This window comes from Leopardus geoffroyi, chromosome D3 (genome assembly GCF_018350155.1).
Source record: "Leopardus geoffroyi isolate Oge1 chromosome D3, O.geoffroyi_Oge1_pat1.0, whole genome shotgun sequence".
Taxonomy (NCBI): domain Eukaryota; kingdom Metazoa; phylum Chordata; class Mammalia; order Carnivora; family Felidae; genus Leopardus; species Leopardus geoffroyi.
In genome coordinates this window covers 23,081,281-23,097,615 of record NC_059339.1, presented here as the reverse complement: position 1 = coordinate 23,097,615, position 16,335 = coordinate 23,081,281, and the positions used below count along the sequence as shown (strand labels likewise).

At 39.0% G+C, this 16,335-nt stretch overlaps 1 protein-coding gene across 18 annotated transcripts in view; it reads left to right on the top strand.

Annotated features, from left to right (window-relative positions):
- MTMR3 (myotubularin related protein 3) overlaps positions 1-16,335 on the top strand; it is a 150,823-nt gene that overhangs the window by 110,705 nt on the left and 23,783 nt on the right. For 17 of the 18 annotated variants that reach the window (XM_045457746.1, XM_045457753.1, XM_045457751.1 and 14 more), the window contains 4 exons: positions 544-626; positions 3,005-3,171; positions 11,088-11,184; positions 13,646-13,759. In XM_045457746.1, coding sequence (XP_045313702.1) covers positions 544-626; positions 3,005-3,171; positions 11,088-11,184; positions 13,646-13,759 — 461 coding nt within the window. The remainder of the gene's footprint in view (positions 1-543; positions 627-3,004; positions 3,172-11,087; positions 11,185-13,645; positions 13,760-16,335) is intronic. The other variant, XM_045457757.1, reaches the window with a different exon arrangement.

Here is a 16,335-nt window from a genome sequence, read left to right as displayed (position 1 = left end):
AAGCAGCTACATCTTTTCTGTGCAGCTTGCAGGCAGTTGAGATCTCCAATCTTTTTCAAGATGCTCCTTTGCTGACACAAAGCCACAAGCCCACTTGTCATTTGGGGCCAGTAAGTATAGTCCCATTGTCACCTTGATCTGCACTTCTTTTCTGTAAATAAGATTACCATTCTGGTTCCCGTCAGCTTCTTTGCCATTGCAAATAACAGCTAGTTATAGTGTATAAAGTAGTACTTGGAGAGATTGTGAGTTTGATGCTTGAGAGATGACATATTTCCCTGTTCTTCCAGAGATGGTGCCTTCTCTTTATTCGTTGTCTTCATGCTCAGACATGACTTGAGGCTGTTAATTTAGAGGAAAAGAAAGGGAAACCCTAGTTCACTCCATAGTAAATCACTTGAATACTAATGGGACAGATAAATTTGCAGTTCTGCTTGCTGTCTTCCCCTGTAGAGCTTTTGAATCTTTCTTGTTCGACCCACTGAGGGAACTGCAGGGTCAATGCCTTCTTGACTAAGGGGAATTCATATTTTTAAATTGCAGGTTCCATTACAGCTTATAGAAAGTGTTGAATGCCGAGATATATTTCAGCTTCATTTGACTTGCAAAGACTGCAAAGTTATCAGGTATGTGATATATTTATGCTGCTATTTAGTGTGGAAAAATATGTATTTTTAAAATTTTTTTTATTATTATTGAGAGACAAAGAGTGTGAGCAGGGGAGGGGCAGAGAGAGAGGGAGACACAGAATCTGAAGCAGGCTCCAGGCTCTGAGCTGTCGGCACAGAGCCCGACGCGGGGCTCAAACTCACAAACCGTGATATCATGACCTGAGCTGAAGCCGGACACTTAACCGACTAAGCCACCCAGGTGCCCCCAAAATATGTATTTTTTTTTTTTTTCAACGTTTATTTATTTTTGGGACAGAGAGAGACAGAGCATGAACGGGGGAGGGGCAGAGAGAGAGGGAGACACAGAATCGGAAACAGGCTCCAGGCTCTGAGCCATCAGCCCAGAGCCCGACGCGGGGCTCGAACTCACGGACCGCAAGATCGTGACCTGGCTGAAGTCGGACGCTTAACCGACTGCGCCACCCAGGCGCCCCAAATGTATTTTTAAAAGAATAGATCTCTGGTTTGGTAACAGAAGAATAGCTTTTGAGGGTCAGCCTTGTTAGGAATATTTTCTGAGTAGTTAGTGCCTGAAATATTTTATCTTTAGGCTACTTTGCTATTTGAAAAGTGTTTTTTAAATTTTTTATTTGGAAATTATTTCAAATTTACAAAAAAAAGTGCAACAATAAAATATTACAAAAACACTGATTTTAACATTTTACCCCATTTGCTTTATTATTTACAGGGGCTTTGTGGTGTGTGTGTGTGTGTGTGTTTCTTTTTCTAGACAATTTGAAAGTAAATTACATGATCCTGGCTTTTCATCCTGAAATACTTTGATGTGCTTTCCTAAGAATAGGGATATTTTCTTACATAACCGTGTTGTCATTATCAACTTCACAACTTTACACTCATAATACTTTTATCCAGTCTGCTATCCATGTTCCAGTTTTGTCACTTGACCTAATAATGCCCTTTCTAGCATTCCTCATTCAGAATAGGGTCCATGCAAGGTCAGGTATTACATTAATTGCCATGATTCTGTAGCCTTATTTAATCTGAAGCATTTTTCTCCATCTCTTTGTCTTTGATGACATTCACACTGTAAAGAATATAATCTTTTATTTTAATAGAATTTTTCTCATTTTGTGTCTGTCCAGTGTTTCCTTATGATTAAATTGAGGTGGTGTATTTTCAGCTGCAATACTGTATGTGTGAGGTTGTGTCCTTTTCAGGGTACTCTACTGAATCTGTTGGCAAACGGTGTCCATCTGTCTCTATTGCTGATGTCAATTTTGATCTGTCTTGTCAAGATGTCCCCTGCTTTCTGTATAATTCCTACATTTTCTCCTTTGCAACTGATAAACAGTCTGTGGGAGAAACTTTAAGACAATGAAAATATCCTGCTTCTCATCAAATTTCTTCATAGATTTAGCATCCATTATGGTTTTTATCTGATGTTGTCTTTACTATAATGGTTGCAAAATGATGACTGAAAGGTGTTTTTAAATTTAGTAGCTCTAGAAGTTCTAAATTCCGCAAGTTTTTAGTTTATCTCTTTGATTAACTTTGGAGTGCCAGTAAACGTTGTGTGTTGACATACTGATGAGCCACATTGATTGGGATGGGGGAGAGGTTTACAGGGGACTCCTTGGTTTTAAGGTAAATAAGTTCCTTTGTAGCCATTGAGATTTGGCTTGCTTTTCATAGGTACTGACTACAACTTGTTTATTAATTACTCAGTTTTGAACACTGTTGGCATTTAAAAAGGTGAAGTATTTTTTGCCCTAATTATTTTAATCTGTATGTACTGAAAATTGCAGTTGACAGTAGAATTGTTTGGTTACATGGTTACAGCTGAAAGTTTCAGTGTAATGTATCTTATTTTGGATGTACAATTACTGATTTATTCTAATGGCTGAGTAGACAGATTTGAACTTATCTGACTGGCCAAAAGTTGCGCTGTGATTTATTTTTGAGCTTGGCCTAATAGGTTATAACAACAAAATGAACATTCTCTAAACCTATTTCTTGACAACCATAAAGCTTTGGTGGAAGATACAGAAGAAGGAAACCTTACTCATGGAAGAGAAAACTGCCATTTTACTTTAATAATTACCATTAATCAATCTTAAGCATTTAATTAGTCCAAAAAATAAGTTTTCCACATGTCCATTTTTTTTTCCTTTTTGACATTTTGTACCATTGGCTAAAATTTGTTGGACCTGTAGTTATTACAAATGATAAACATGTGAAACATGACCTCTGATGCTTTTCTTGACCGTAGCTGTCACTGCACTGGGAGTTAGGTACTCTTGAAATGTTGGCTTCCCTTATTGATATTGTCAGCTGTCTTCTAATTACATCCATATTTGTTTGGCTTTACAAAGGTGTCAGTTCTCAACCTTTGAGCAGTGTCAAGAGTGGCTTAAGAGACTAAACAATGCAATCCGACCACCTGCTAAAATAGAAGATCTCTTCTCATTTGCATACCATGCTTGGTGCATGGAGGTCTACGCCAGTGAAAAAGAACAACATGGAGACCTGTGCAGACCAGGTAGACCTTTCTAAAATGTAAAAATGGTGGTTCTATTATTGTTTGAGGTACCCTTAACATGAAATGGGACTCCTAAGCATTCATGTATTGAATCAGTGTATATTTATGGAGCACCTAAGCATTTGTGCATCATTCTTCTAAGATAAATAGAGCATGTTTCCTGCCTTTTAGGGGAAAGGAAGAACACATCACAATCTGCTGGGGCTAAAAAAAAAAAAATATATATATATATATATACATACACATATACATACAGTAAGGTTTAATGGGTGTTGTAAGAAGCCTAATGGAAGGGAGCCATGAATTCCCAAATGTGAAGACTTCACGTTCATGGTGGCTTTTGAGGTAGGATAAGGGTTCGTTGAAGGTAGAAGGGTTCATTGAGTAGAGAAAAAGGAAAAGTGTTGGAACAAGTAGCATGAACAAAGGTCCAGAAGTGTGTGACATTAGGGCTCAGAGTAATGGCATACAAAATGGCCTTTCACTATCTTCTTATTTTCTTTTTTTAAAAAGGTTTGTTTATTTATTTTGATTGGAGGTAGGCAGAGAGAGAGAGAGGCAGAAAGAATCCCAAGCAAGCTCTGTGCTCTCAGCACAGAGCCCGACATGGGGCTCGATTTCACAAAGTATGAGATCATGATGAGCCAAAATCAAGAGTTGGATGCTTAACCAATTGAGCCACCCAGGCATCTGTATCTTCTTGTTTTCAAGTCATACATTTTCCTATTGTTACCCCTTTCATCTCATAGATGAAACAGAGGTCCAGAGAGGCCGGGTGACTTCCTTCAGGACAAATACAGAAGCTGAGCCTGTGCTGGAGCCTAGGCCTTCTAATTTCGCAGATCTTTGTCCTACTCTTTCTCACTCAGAAATGGCTTGGATCAAGTTCATGTTATTCCTTTGCATGTAGTTGTCTGTAAACTTTGTGTTGCCATAAATGAACTTTGCTGGTCCAACACTCAATCTTTAGTGTGTCAAGCCTGGAAGCAAAGTCTTGGATTTCTAAACAGTGAAGAGTTGTGAGCTTCCTTCCAATAAAGTTTCCTCTTGGGACTTTTTTTTTAAACCCCAGTTTTTAATCCTGAATTTTTGATCTTAACAGTTTTGCCCTGAGTCGTTTTAAACATTTGAGGCTAATCTAGCTTTGCTTGCATTACTTTGTTTCCTGGCTCACTCACTGGTTGAAAATTTTGGTTCATAATTAAAATACAGCATAAGCATCATCTTATTTTTAAAGATGCTTTGATGTATACTTTTGTTTGACCCTTATGACCTCGTCAAACAGGCAGGATAGCCTGGTGTTTCTGTTTTGGGAGCCAAAGAAATGAGACTCAGAGGTAAAGCCTGTTGCTAAGTCCCACCGTCAGTCAGTGACAGAGCTAGTACCTAAACCCAGTTCTCAGCTATTGAGAGTTGACTGGGGGAAAGTTCTGTGGATGTGGAGATTAAAAATTGGTACCTGCCCTCATGGAGCCTGAAGGAAAGCATCAGGAATCCAAGCTGCTCATGAGCCTGGTCGGGCCAGTGGAGCTCATAGTCAGCCATAAGAGTCCACACCATCCTTGGATATTGTAATGTCCTTAGACTGTCTCTCACTTCACTCCTTTATCCGTTGCATCTTTTTCTTTTTCCTTCTTTATTGAGAAGCCATTGTATTTTTGTTGTTGTTGTTCTTTATGGCTTTTGTCAAGGTTTTTTTTCTTAAAGATAAAATTTACCTACAGGGAAATGCACAGATCTTACATGTATATTTGCTGAATTTTTAACCACTGTATCTTATCAAATTTTTACTCTCAGGGCACCTGGGTGGCTCAGTTGGTTAAGCGTCTAACTCTTGATTTTGGCTCAGGTCATGATCTCATGGTTGGGAGATTGAGCTCCATTGGGCTCTGCACTGGGCGTGGAGCCTGCTTAAGATTCTCTTTCCTGCTTGTGTTCGTTCCCTCCCTCCCTCCCGCCCTCCCTCCCTCCCTCTCTGTCTCTCAAAAAAATCTATTTTTTTAGTCTCTACCGTTTCCTAGGATAATGAAGTTAGTGAGTATATCTTGCTGCACCTTATGTTATATAAGAACTTCAGTTGTTTAAGACTCCTAATTCTAAAGGGCATTTCCCTAGTTTTAGGTTGGTTAGTCAGCAGGGCTTGTTTTATTCTAATTTGTTTTCTCACAACTACAGACTGAAAATTCCTCATCTCTTTAGATGATTCTTTATTCCCTTGATAAAATTAGTTTCTTTTGGATTTGGGCCATCTCTTAGGGTATTGCTAAGATGTGCTACATCAGAATTTCACCTTTTTTTTTTTTTTTTTTTTTAATGTTTATTTATTTTGAGAGACAGTGAAGTGGCAGGGAGGGGAAGAGAGAGAAAGAGGGAGAAAGAGAATCCCAAGCAGTCGCTGTGCTGTTAACACAGGGCTGGACACGGGGCTCGATATTATGAACCACAAGATCATGACCTGAGCTGAAATCAAGAGTTGGACGCTTAAGTGACTGAGCCACTCAGGCATCCCAGAGCTTCACTCTTTTAATTATGGATTGCTTTGTCTTGAGCTGGGATGACTTGGGTCCCCAGGCCCTTCCCTTTCTGATCTGGTATTCTTTGGCCACCAGAACATATAGATGTCTGTAGTGTCCTCTGTCTTTTAATGAGTTTTTGATGGATGGAGGTATTTGGGGGGTAAAGTACTGATTTAAGAACTAGGAAACCTGAATTCAAATACATATATTTTACCATTTAATTAAAAAAATATTGGGGAAGCCATTTATCTTCTCTGTACTTTAATTTCCTTTGTTCTTCAAACTGAGACATTCCTGTTCTTCTGTCCAAGTTGATCAGGGTATCCTGCAGATCAGATCTGTTATTGCTGGAGAGTTCAGTAAATATTTGAGTGCTTCCTATGTGCCATACTTGTTAAAACATTTTGGAAACTGAATCTACAAGGTGATGCCATTGTAACTGATTGGTTGGAACTTACTCTGAGTGATGGTTGTATTTTGTTTCTTCGTAGTATATACAAATCCACACTAAGTTAACTTGCTGTCACAAGGAATCGTACTGTACTTGGTTTGAGTATGTGCATATGTATGGCTTTTTCCTTTTTATATATTTTCACTATGGAGTACAGAGGGAAAACTTGCTCTTATGCAAAACACTGTGGTGGCATTTTTAAAGTCAGTCAACCTGGTTCTTCTGTCTCCACCCAATATTGTTGAGTGTTGATGGTGGCTACAACATTACTCACCAAATATGAGCATACCAGACAACCACATTCTTCTAAGTCATCTTTAGGGTGAGACAGCACTTGAGATATTTCAAAGAAATGCCTTTGTATAATCTGCTCCAACACATGAGATCATAAGCATGGACTCTGAAGGGTTGAAGTTATTAGTTTATTTAGTCTTTTAGTACTTAATAAGGCCTTTTATGGATTCTTCTCTGCCTAGCCTGTTAAGAGTAGAATGTGTCAGGGAGGAGGGAAATGGGAAAATTGCATCATTACCTTGTATTTATATAAATCTTAGTTTCTGACTGTTGAAGCTGTTATAGTTAAGCAAGCCACATTGTAGCCAAAGCTCTGAGTCTTAGCTTTGGAAGAAGTCTCAACATTGTTATTGGAAGTTTACCTGTGAAACTTGCAAAAGCCTTTGCAAAACTGTTGACTCCGCTCTTAGACCCATTGCAGACTAAAAAAGGAATGGATTAAAAGCTTAAAGCTTCTCTCCCACATGCTCAGTTTTCTTTTCTTCATTGTAGCAGCCTTCTTGGTGATAGTTCTGTACTTGAGAATTAGGCAGGAGTCCTGACAGATGATTGGGCAATTCATTTGTTAGTTTAGTAGCATCAGGCCCACCTTTCTGACCTCTCTTCTGTGAAATGCCCATTAAGCATTTTGTTTAACCATGAACAGCATAGGACTCTGGGTCTTACACTGTTGTGCAGCTGCCTGTTTCCTATAAAGCAAAAGCCCCTGCCAGCAGAGTCTGTCTTACGTATTTGAATGCAGTCCAGTAAGCGTACATTTAGATGACTGTACTGGGACCTTTGTTCATAGAAAAGAATGATTCCTCCTATATTTGAAAATCTGGAAGGGCTGGTTCTCACCTTCCCTGACTCTGGTGCTGTTCTTTTTCCCTTACATCCTGGGTAGAGGTCTGGCTCTTCTATCACAGGCCTTTAAGCTGTCTATAATTGTGGGCTCGAATACTCAGGATCACCCAGGGAGCTAGATTTTTTTGGGGGAAAATTTTTTAGACTGCCTCTTGACACTGGTTATGTTAGAGGGGCTCATTGCTTTAAAAAGGTTTTCATTCCCACTAAAATAAGAATTGCTGGACTGTTTGCATTTGTTGTACAAGAAAGAACTAAATATTAAAAAGGGACAAATTTCATTTGAGATTGGGGGAGGGCAGACAGGAGGGTTGAAATGGAAATATAAAGCAAAATAAAAAACTTATAACCAGGGGCAGCTGGGTGGCTTGGTCCGTTAAGCGTCCGACTCTTGGTTTCAGCTCAGCTCATGATCTCATGGGTCGTGGGATTAAGCCTCACACTGGGCTCTGCACTGACAGTGAGGACCCTGCTTGGAATTCTCTCTCTCCCTCTCTCTTTGCCCTTCCCCCTACTCGTGTGCACTTGCTCTCTCAAGATGAATACACGTTAAAAAAAAAAAAAAAAAAAAGATTCTCTTTCTCTCTCTGCCCCTCTCCCCCATGTGCACCGTCTCTCCTCAAAAAAGAAGAAACTTACAACCGTAATATTTAAAATGGATTATAGTGTATCTAGTATTGTGGAAACATGAGAATTCTTAGAAATTCTTAAGAGAAATCAAAGAGATGTGCTTGGCATTCATTTTTCTGGCTGAATAAATATAAGGGAACTTCTAACACAATTTGGCAAAAGCCAGTTGAATTACTCATATATTTAAGGTCTCCTATATTAAAAAAATACATATATATATTTTTAATGTTAGAGAGCATGAGCAGGGGAGGGGCAGAGAGAGAGGGGGAGAGAGAGAGAGAGAGAGAGAGACACACAGAATCTGAAGCAGGCTCGAGACTCTGAGCTGTCAGCACAGAGCCTGATGCGGGGCTTGAACCCATGAACCATGAGATCCTGACCTGAGCCGAAGTTGGGCACTTAACCGACTGTGAGCCACCAAGGCATCCCATTGCTAGATTTTTTTTTTAAAGCATTACTTTTCAAACTGTTAGTTGTTATGCACTTGTGGGTCATGAAATCAAAGTTTTAAGAAATGAAATACAAAATGAAACACTTAGGATAGAAAATACCAAAATGAGTCACACATAGTAATGGTAGGTACAGTTTTGTGAAACTCTTAAAAATAAACGTTATGTTGGATTATGATATAAAACATAATTCAATTGTGATGGTCATTTTCAAAGTTAGGAAGTTAGTGCTGTAGAGGATACAAAGGTAGTTAAAAGTCTTTTTTCTCAAGGAACTTGAATAACAAATGCTTTATGCTTGCTAGGCGGTATATATTTCTTTGTCGCTCAGAACTTCATGCTCCTGATGATGGTTGTAAGCTTTTCTTTGGGCAACAGTTCTGTGTGGTAAATTACCAGTGGTGGTGATGCTGGTGGTGATTTTGCCAGTGATTATTTTAAAGTATCTATGTGCTTACACTAAGATGGAGGTACTAATGTTAACAATCATTAAAGTACTTTTAACCTTTTGCAAAGACTTGGAGCTGTACGGAGGTGGGAAAAATCTCATTAATGAATGAAGTTGGAAATTGTTACAGTTTTATAGTTTTTAGATTGGGATTATAAGTGAAAGACTGTCTAATATTCTTGATGGTCACTATTCCTTGCAATTTGTAGACAGATGGCACCCCAATTTGGATAGCTTTTTTCCTATTTCAAAGCCCACATCATTTCTAAAATTTTTCCAGAATGGGATGCATTCAGCCGATTATTTCTTCCTGCATCTCTGCACCTCATTTTTTTATAGCTCTCCTTCAGGAAACGTATAATACCTAGTTTAAACTCAAGAAAAGCAGTTTAAATAGGAAGTAGTTTTATAGAATTGTCCTTCATTCAAGTAATTGGTGTTTGCTGTTCTGAAGCTCCACTCCCAGGGAGAGCAAAGCTTTATACTTTGATCACCAAAGCAATCTGCTTTGTGCTTTTGTTATTGTTGTTTCTCCCAGCCCCCACCAGCATTTACTTTACTACCTATAACACTACATATTAGAGATACTGTTTAATCGTTTTTTGTTTGTTTGTTTTACTGCCCTAGGACTCTGTGTGCTTTCAAGGAAGAAGGTTATTTCAGATTTAATGATTTTTATGTTAGGTTCATTTCTGCCTTTGTAGCTCACTGTCTTTAGGAAGAGAAAGCCAGTTTCATTAGGGCAAAATGTGGGCAGGTTATACTTGTTTGGGTGAATGTTCTTACAGGTGGTCAGCACTTTAGTTAGTAGTATGGTGTTTCCTGAGATTCCTAGGTACTGGGAGTTATTATAGTTTTGTGATCTCTAAAATTCTATAATCTATAAGCCTCTGAAAATAAAAAGATTTTTCTTATCATATTTGGTGGCTTGACCTGGTCTGAGCTGAAATGAAGCTTGACTTATCTCATTTAGTGTGAATTATCCATGCATTCCACTGTAGAAATACTAATGTTTGATTAGTAGACCCTGTTGAGAGAGTGTTAACCTAATACTATATTATGTGCACTATCTTAAACTCCAGAAAACCTAAGTTTTGAGATCTGGCCCTTAGTCTTTCTGATGAGTTGTAGATCTATATTATTTTTTATGTATACTGTGAGTGTGGACCTAGGAAAGTAGCCAGTGTAGTGACAAGGACTGGGTTTTGGGACCAGACAGACTTGCCATAATAACCTCTCTCAGTCTCAGTTTTATCCTGTGTAAAATGAACTCAGTGATAACCACTCAGAGTAGGTAGTAGTGATTAGATGAGATAACCTAATTCTTTAAAAAAAAAAAAAAAAAAAAAATTTTTTTTTTTAATGTTTATTCTTGAGAGAGACAGAGCACGAACAGAGGAGGGGAAGAGAGAGACACAGAATCTGAAGCAGGCTCCAGGCTCTGAGCGGTCAGCACAGAGCCCGATGTGGGGCTCAAACCCACCCGACCTGCGAGATCATGACCTGAGGTGAAGTCTGACACCTAACCGACTGAGCCACCCAGGTGCCCTGAAATAACCTGATTCTTGATCAAAATTTGAAGATGTGGAAACAGCCTAAGCATTTGTCAATAGATGAATGGATAAAGAAGATGTGGTGGTATATGTGTGTAATATTCCATACACAGGGATAATGGGCCATTAAAAAAAAGAAAGAAAATTTGGCATTTGTGACATCATGGAGGAACCTAGAAGTTATTATGCTAAGTGAAATAAGACAGAGATAGACAAATACCATATGATTTCACTTATATGTGGGATCTAAAAAACATACAGACTCATAAAAACCGAGAACAAACTGGTGGTTGCCAGAGGGGAGGTGTGTAGGGGATGGGCAAAATAGGTGAAGGGGATTAAGAGGTATAAACTTCCACTAGCAGAATAGGGTTCAGTCAGTAATACTGTAATAACTTTGTATGGTGAAAGATGGTACCTGTACTTATGGTGAGCATTTCATAATGTACGTAGTTGTTGAAGCACTATGTCTTACACCTGAAACTAATGTAAATTGTATGTTAGCTGTACTTCAATTAAAAAATTTAATTTCCTCATTCCTTTGTATATAGCCTTGTCCTGGCAGGGAATTTGTAAACTAAAACTAAATATATTTAAAACTAAAACTGTAGTTTTAAACTAAAACTAATATATATTTTCTTTATATAATAACTAGCAGGGTAGCTATGCTTTTATTCTACCTGTTTTGCAAAATGGTATTCATTTCTTTCTGCTGTCCTTGGCCCCTAGGGGAGCATGTAACGTCAAGATTTAAAAACGAAGTGGAGCGGATGGGTTTTGATATGAACAACGCCTGGAGGATTTCCAATATCAATGAGAAATATAAGTGAGTTGTATGGGACCCTGTGGACTGTGTTTCATAGCCAGTGCCTTTGCAGATACCCCAATTCTCATGTGGCAGAACATGTGAACTTAGACATTTTCTTTCAATAGAGATTTATTACATCTCACTGCAGGGTCTTCAGAGTACTTCTTGAGCCTTCTGTTCCCATTGCTTTCACTGGAGTGGAAAAGTGATCCTTAATAGGATTCTAGCTGGAAACTTCTTTTCCATCCCCTCCAGGCCTCTGTTCTTCCTGGTACATGCATTTCCTGGGCAGTATTGTGTTCACGGGTAGGCCAGCAGTTTCCATTGTTCTCATCACCAATTGACCTCACTTTGGAGATAGAATCAGTGATCTCACAAGCGGTGATAAAACACTCAGCAGGGAATTTTTATGACAAATTTTACTCCAGATTCTATGAAATAGACGTTAAGTACTATTCTTTCTAACTTCATAGCTTTGATCATTTAATCATTAAATATTAATATAATCATTAAATATTTCCCATTACCTGTTTCCTTAAAAGGTGTAAGTACTTTGGTGTGGGGGAGGGCAGTTAACTACTATGATTTTGGTGATCCAGATTTCTATAAAACAAAAGATTGTTCAAGAGATTTAAATTAATATTCTTAGGATTCCCTCTAGCAGTTGGAGGCATTAATCATTCCGTTTTTTGAGTTGTCTCAAATCATGATGGCTATTTTCCTGGTCTGTTTGTGGGTAGCCATCAGAGCATTTCATTTTTAATTGGAAAAACTACAGCTAATTACTGTATGTAGCTCTTAACATGGACCTTGCCTAAGGAATTAAGAACCTTGGGGTGTTATGAAAAAAATGGGAGCTTTAGGTCTGTCGTACCTTTGCCTGGTCTCCATCACAAGATAAAGCAGAGAATGGAGGTGGAGACTGGAGGAGAGGCCTCAGAGAGCCTGAGACTACAAAACCTACACAGGCTTTGCTCATGTGTAACTCACATTTCCTATGCTGGAAACTGCTTATTTACATGTGAACAGCTAGTGTTTGCTAAAGAGGTGACTACTAGATAGTGTAATACTTACAGGACAAGGAATACAATGATCAGAATATTGGGTGAAGTCAGAAAACTGAATTAAGCTAAGCTTGTTGGGAAAAAAAATGAGTTCAAAAGCCAGTTGGTTTTCAAAATTCCTATTCAGTGTTGGTTTTAAAAATCAACTTTTGTCTTTGAGTCCACTGTTTCTACCTCAGAACCAGTCTTTAGGACATTGAAAAGTTCTTCCTACTACAAAGAAGGAGAGCTAAATTTACTCTTAAGTTTTAAACAAGACAAAAGAAATAAGACAAAAGAACAAAACTCATGGTTAGCACATCAACTATGGTCACCGTGTCCTGGTTGTTTTTAGGAGTTTATGGGAAAGTGTTAAGTTTGTAGACCTACTCCTGGTCATAGATATTCTGTTGGTTTAGTGACTTTTAAATTCCTGATATTTAATCTTCTGGAAATTGAGAACAAGATGGAGGAGATATTTAGTGCAGAATGATCAAAACTCCCAATTCTTAAGCTACTTTGTGTTCTCTGCCTTTTCCCTTAATGCATAAGGCTAGGGCAGGGGAGTGGTGGTGCAGGAGAAGGAGGAATTTGTATATTTTAGGATTTGGATTAAAAGTCCTCTTGCCTTTACTATTGAAAAGCAATATTGAAATACCCATAGAGGGACATTGTCCTGTAAGTGAAATACCTATCAGGAATAACTGCTTTTTAGGGCACCAGCTTGACTAGCATGAAGCTACTGGCTGCTTCTTAACGAAAACAGAGCTTTTTCCCCCTGAGAATAATTCTGAAGTATGTTTTATAGAAATTGTGATGAACAGCTCATTCACATTACTAACTTGGATCAGTGGGGTTGTGATTATGTATGCAGGTGGCCTGTCCTGTGGTACTGTTTCTGCATACCCATGTCTGCCCCTGTTACCTATAATTAGGACACATCAAAGAATACATTAATAATCCTATAAGGTCTCTGGAAACTTGAAGTTGTGGGCTCTTGTCCTTCTTCACATGTTTCTCTTTGATAGAAGCCTGAAAGAGTGAGAGTCTGGTAGAGGTGATAGACTTTCCTTCTGTAGTTAGATTGGGCATTTACTTTGTATAGTTAGAAATTATCTATGTGTTTTTTTAAACAACAGAAAGTTACAGTGGAGTAACTGTCAACTCCCCTTATATATTACTGATGTTAAGATCAACAGATTCTCAAAGGCAGCAGGAGGTAGAACAGGCCATGGTAGTGTCACATGATATATACATAAGTAAACACTCAAGGCAACTGATTCTGCTGAATAGGCCAAGACTCAAGTAAAGCTTCTTATTTTTCAACTGGCTGTGGGGTAGCTTAATCAACATCCTTAACTCTGGTTCACCTAGTGTTTCTCCTTCTTTCTCTCTGTCTTCTTCTCCCACTCCCTCTTTCTCACCTTTCTCATTAGGCTATGTGGTAGCTATCCACAGGAGCTCATAGTGCCTGCCTGGATCACTGATAAAGAACTAGAGAGTGTAGCAAGCTTCAGGTCCTGGAAGCGCATCCCTGCTGTCGTCTACAGGTAAGTAAGCCTGGCCAGGCCCATCTTGGTCTGGTGTTACTCTCCACTGCATGAGGTGTGCTGCCTCTACTGTTGCTAACCTGGGAAGGGAGACAAGGGTTCAGAGAACTTTCCAGGCAGTTCTGTGCTACCTTATTGTAAAATCCACTCTTACAGTGACACACCAGTGTTTACTGCATCCAGCACACTTGCTGATGGTTTATTTGATAAGAAAATTTTAATAGAAAAGTGGCTTGTCTTGCTATTTTAAATATACTTCTGACATTCTATGGAAGATAATATGCTTAATATTCAGCATTTAGCTTCAGATGTTGGCCTTTGGATTGAGAGAGGTGAGTTCCAGAAAGTGAGAATTGGGAGTATAGAATTGAGTCATTTGCGATAGCCTTTGTGGTTGAAACTTCAGCACATGAAAGAGTTCTGCTTTAAGAGGGAGCATTTGAAGAGGAAGGCTAGGGCTTTGCCAGGTAGAAGATCTCAGAGATGAAAGGCTTGAGAGCCAAGGAAGCAAGTCTAGAAGGGGGATGGTAGTGTGAACGAGCAGAGGTTTTGGAGTTCAGGTCTTTTCACTAATACTCCTTGCTAAGGCACTTAAAATAAATTGCCTAACTGGCCTCAGCCTGTTCCTAATTAGTAAAGTGGGAGTGATGTTCTTACTTTACAGGTATCCTGTGCCTCCTAAATGAATCTGTATATACTGGGCTTCTCTCAGCAGAGTAGGTTGTATTCCTGGGGGTTGCTTTTATAATTCATTGAGGAGCTCAGTTCTCAAGGACTCATGTTAAGATTTTAAGAAAGCATTCCCTCTTATTTTGAAACTGTTTCACATGTCATCTCTTTGTAATATTTACATTCTCTATTTCATTTTCCCAGTTTGCAGACTTTTCGGGCTTTCCTTGAATTTGGGCCAAACCAGTGGGGCTTAGTTAGAGACTCTTTCATGCCAGGAGGCATTCCATTGAAATATGGAGTTTGTATAGGAAGGGATTTATCTCCTTGTGGAATTTCCACTGAGGTAACCAGCTTGTTCATGTAGTCCACTGATGGCAGATTATGATGGCCATCCTGAATAGAGATGAAGAAGTATTTGTTTCTGGCCCAGTAGAATCTGTTAAATTTTCAATATCAATTTTCATCACTGTTGTTTTCAAACACCCCTAGAAAAATAGGTCACCAAATTTACCTATCACTCAAGTGGCAGGGATGACACAGGAATTACAGAGCAGGGAGAGCTGAAAGGATTTGCATCTTATCAGTGATGGGCCCAGCTCAAATAGGGAAAGCAGCCAGCTGCTGCTCTGTGGCCAACAGCTGTGTTAGATCAGCAGCCCTGGCATTTGTAGGGTTTGTTGACTTTGAGAATGAGGGCGAAGAACTGTCACCGGGCTTTAGGTGAATTGTTGGTAGAGAGGCCTGTAAGTGCGAATTAAAGAAAAACTTTTTAGAATAAACATGGGAAACCTTTCTTCCCTTCTAAAATTTATTCTAGAGGGCACAAACCATAGGGTTTTTTCCCAATCCTTTCTAGAGACCATAGAGTATATATAAGTGAAATTTTTATTTCCAATTTCTCTGAGAAAATCTCTCAAAGGATTACAAATGACAGTTCCTTAGTATAGTTACATAAAATCAGGCTTCTAGGAACTAGCCTCTGTTTTGGAAAATGTGTCTTGTATCTCTGAGCCCCTAACTGGGTTGTTAAATTATTGGGGAGCTTTGTCAGGGGTATGTTGAAGAATGTTCTGGAGATACTCTGCCACACTCTGCTTTGCCAGACCAGGTGGCAAGATATTCCAAAACCAGCATACATTTATGGAATTTAGTTGTCTATAGACTGCAGTAATGATTCCTGAGGTTGCTAGCAGCAGTTACCTGACAGCACCACGCTGAACCAGTGCCTGATTTGTGTTTTTTCCGCACTGTGATGAGAGAGTGTTTAATTGGATTGATCACTGAAGACAGAGATGGTGCAAAGGGCATCCATCTGTAGTGCAAATCACAGTTCCCCTCTTCGTGCAGAGTGGTTATTAGAAATTTCTAGTCATTTAGAGAGCTTGCCCAACACTAACTTAGGGATAGTTTAAATATGTACGTGTTTCTATATAAAATTGAAGCCTCTGTGTTCAGTAGGGGACTCATCCATTTGGATATGTTAATTTTTATACTTTTTCCTGATTTTTTGTTAAAATGGTAGAAATATTCTTTAGTGATTTTTAGCTGTATTGCTTTAGTTCTTGATCATGTGGTCTGAAGCATTTTAGAAGACTGCAGAAAACTGCTTAGTGCAACAGCTCAGTTGCAGTCTAGCTGTAAAGTACCATTACCCTTAAAACCCAAGATCCAAGCTGAAGAGTGCCATCTTGTGTTCCTCTTGGGCACTGTTGGGAAGCATTGCAGAGAAAGAGGATGCTCAGGAAAGGCCCTGCCAGCCTCTTTTGTGAAGGTTTGGCATCAGTCGGCTCAGTTGTTATCAGTGCCTATTATATATGCTAGTTGGTATTTTAGGGATTAGTGAGGTTCTATTTCCAGTTGGGCTCCTTTCAGCAGGTGAGCCGGTTGAGCATATTGGCAATATA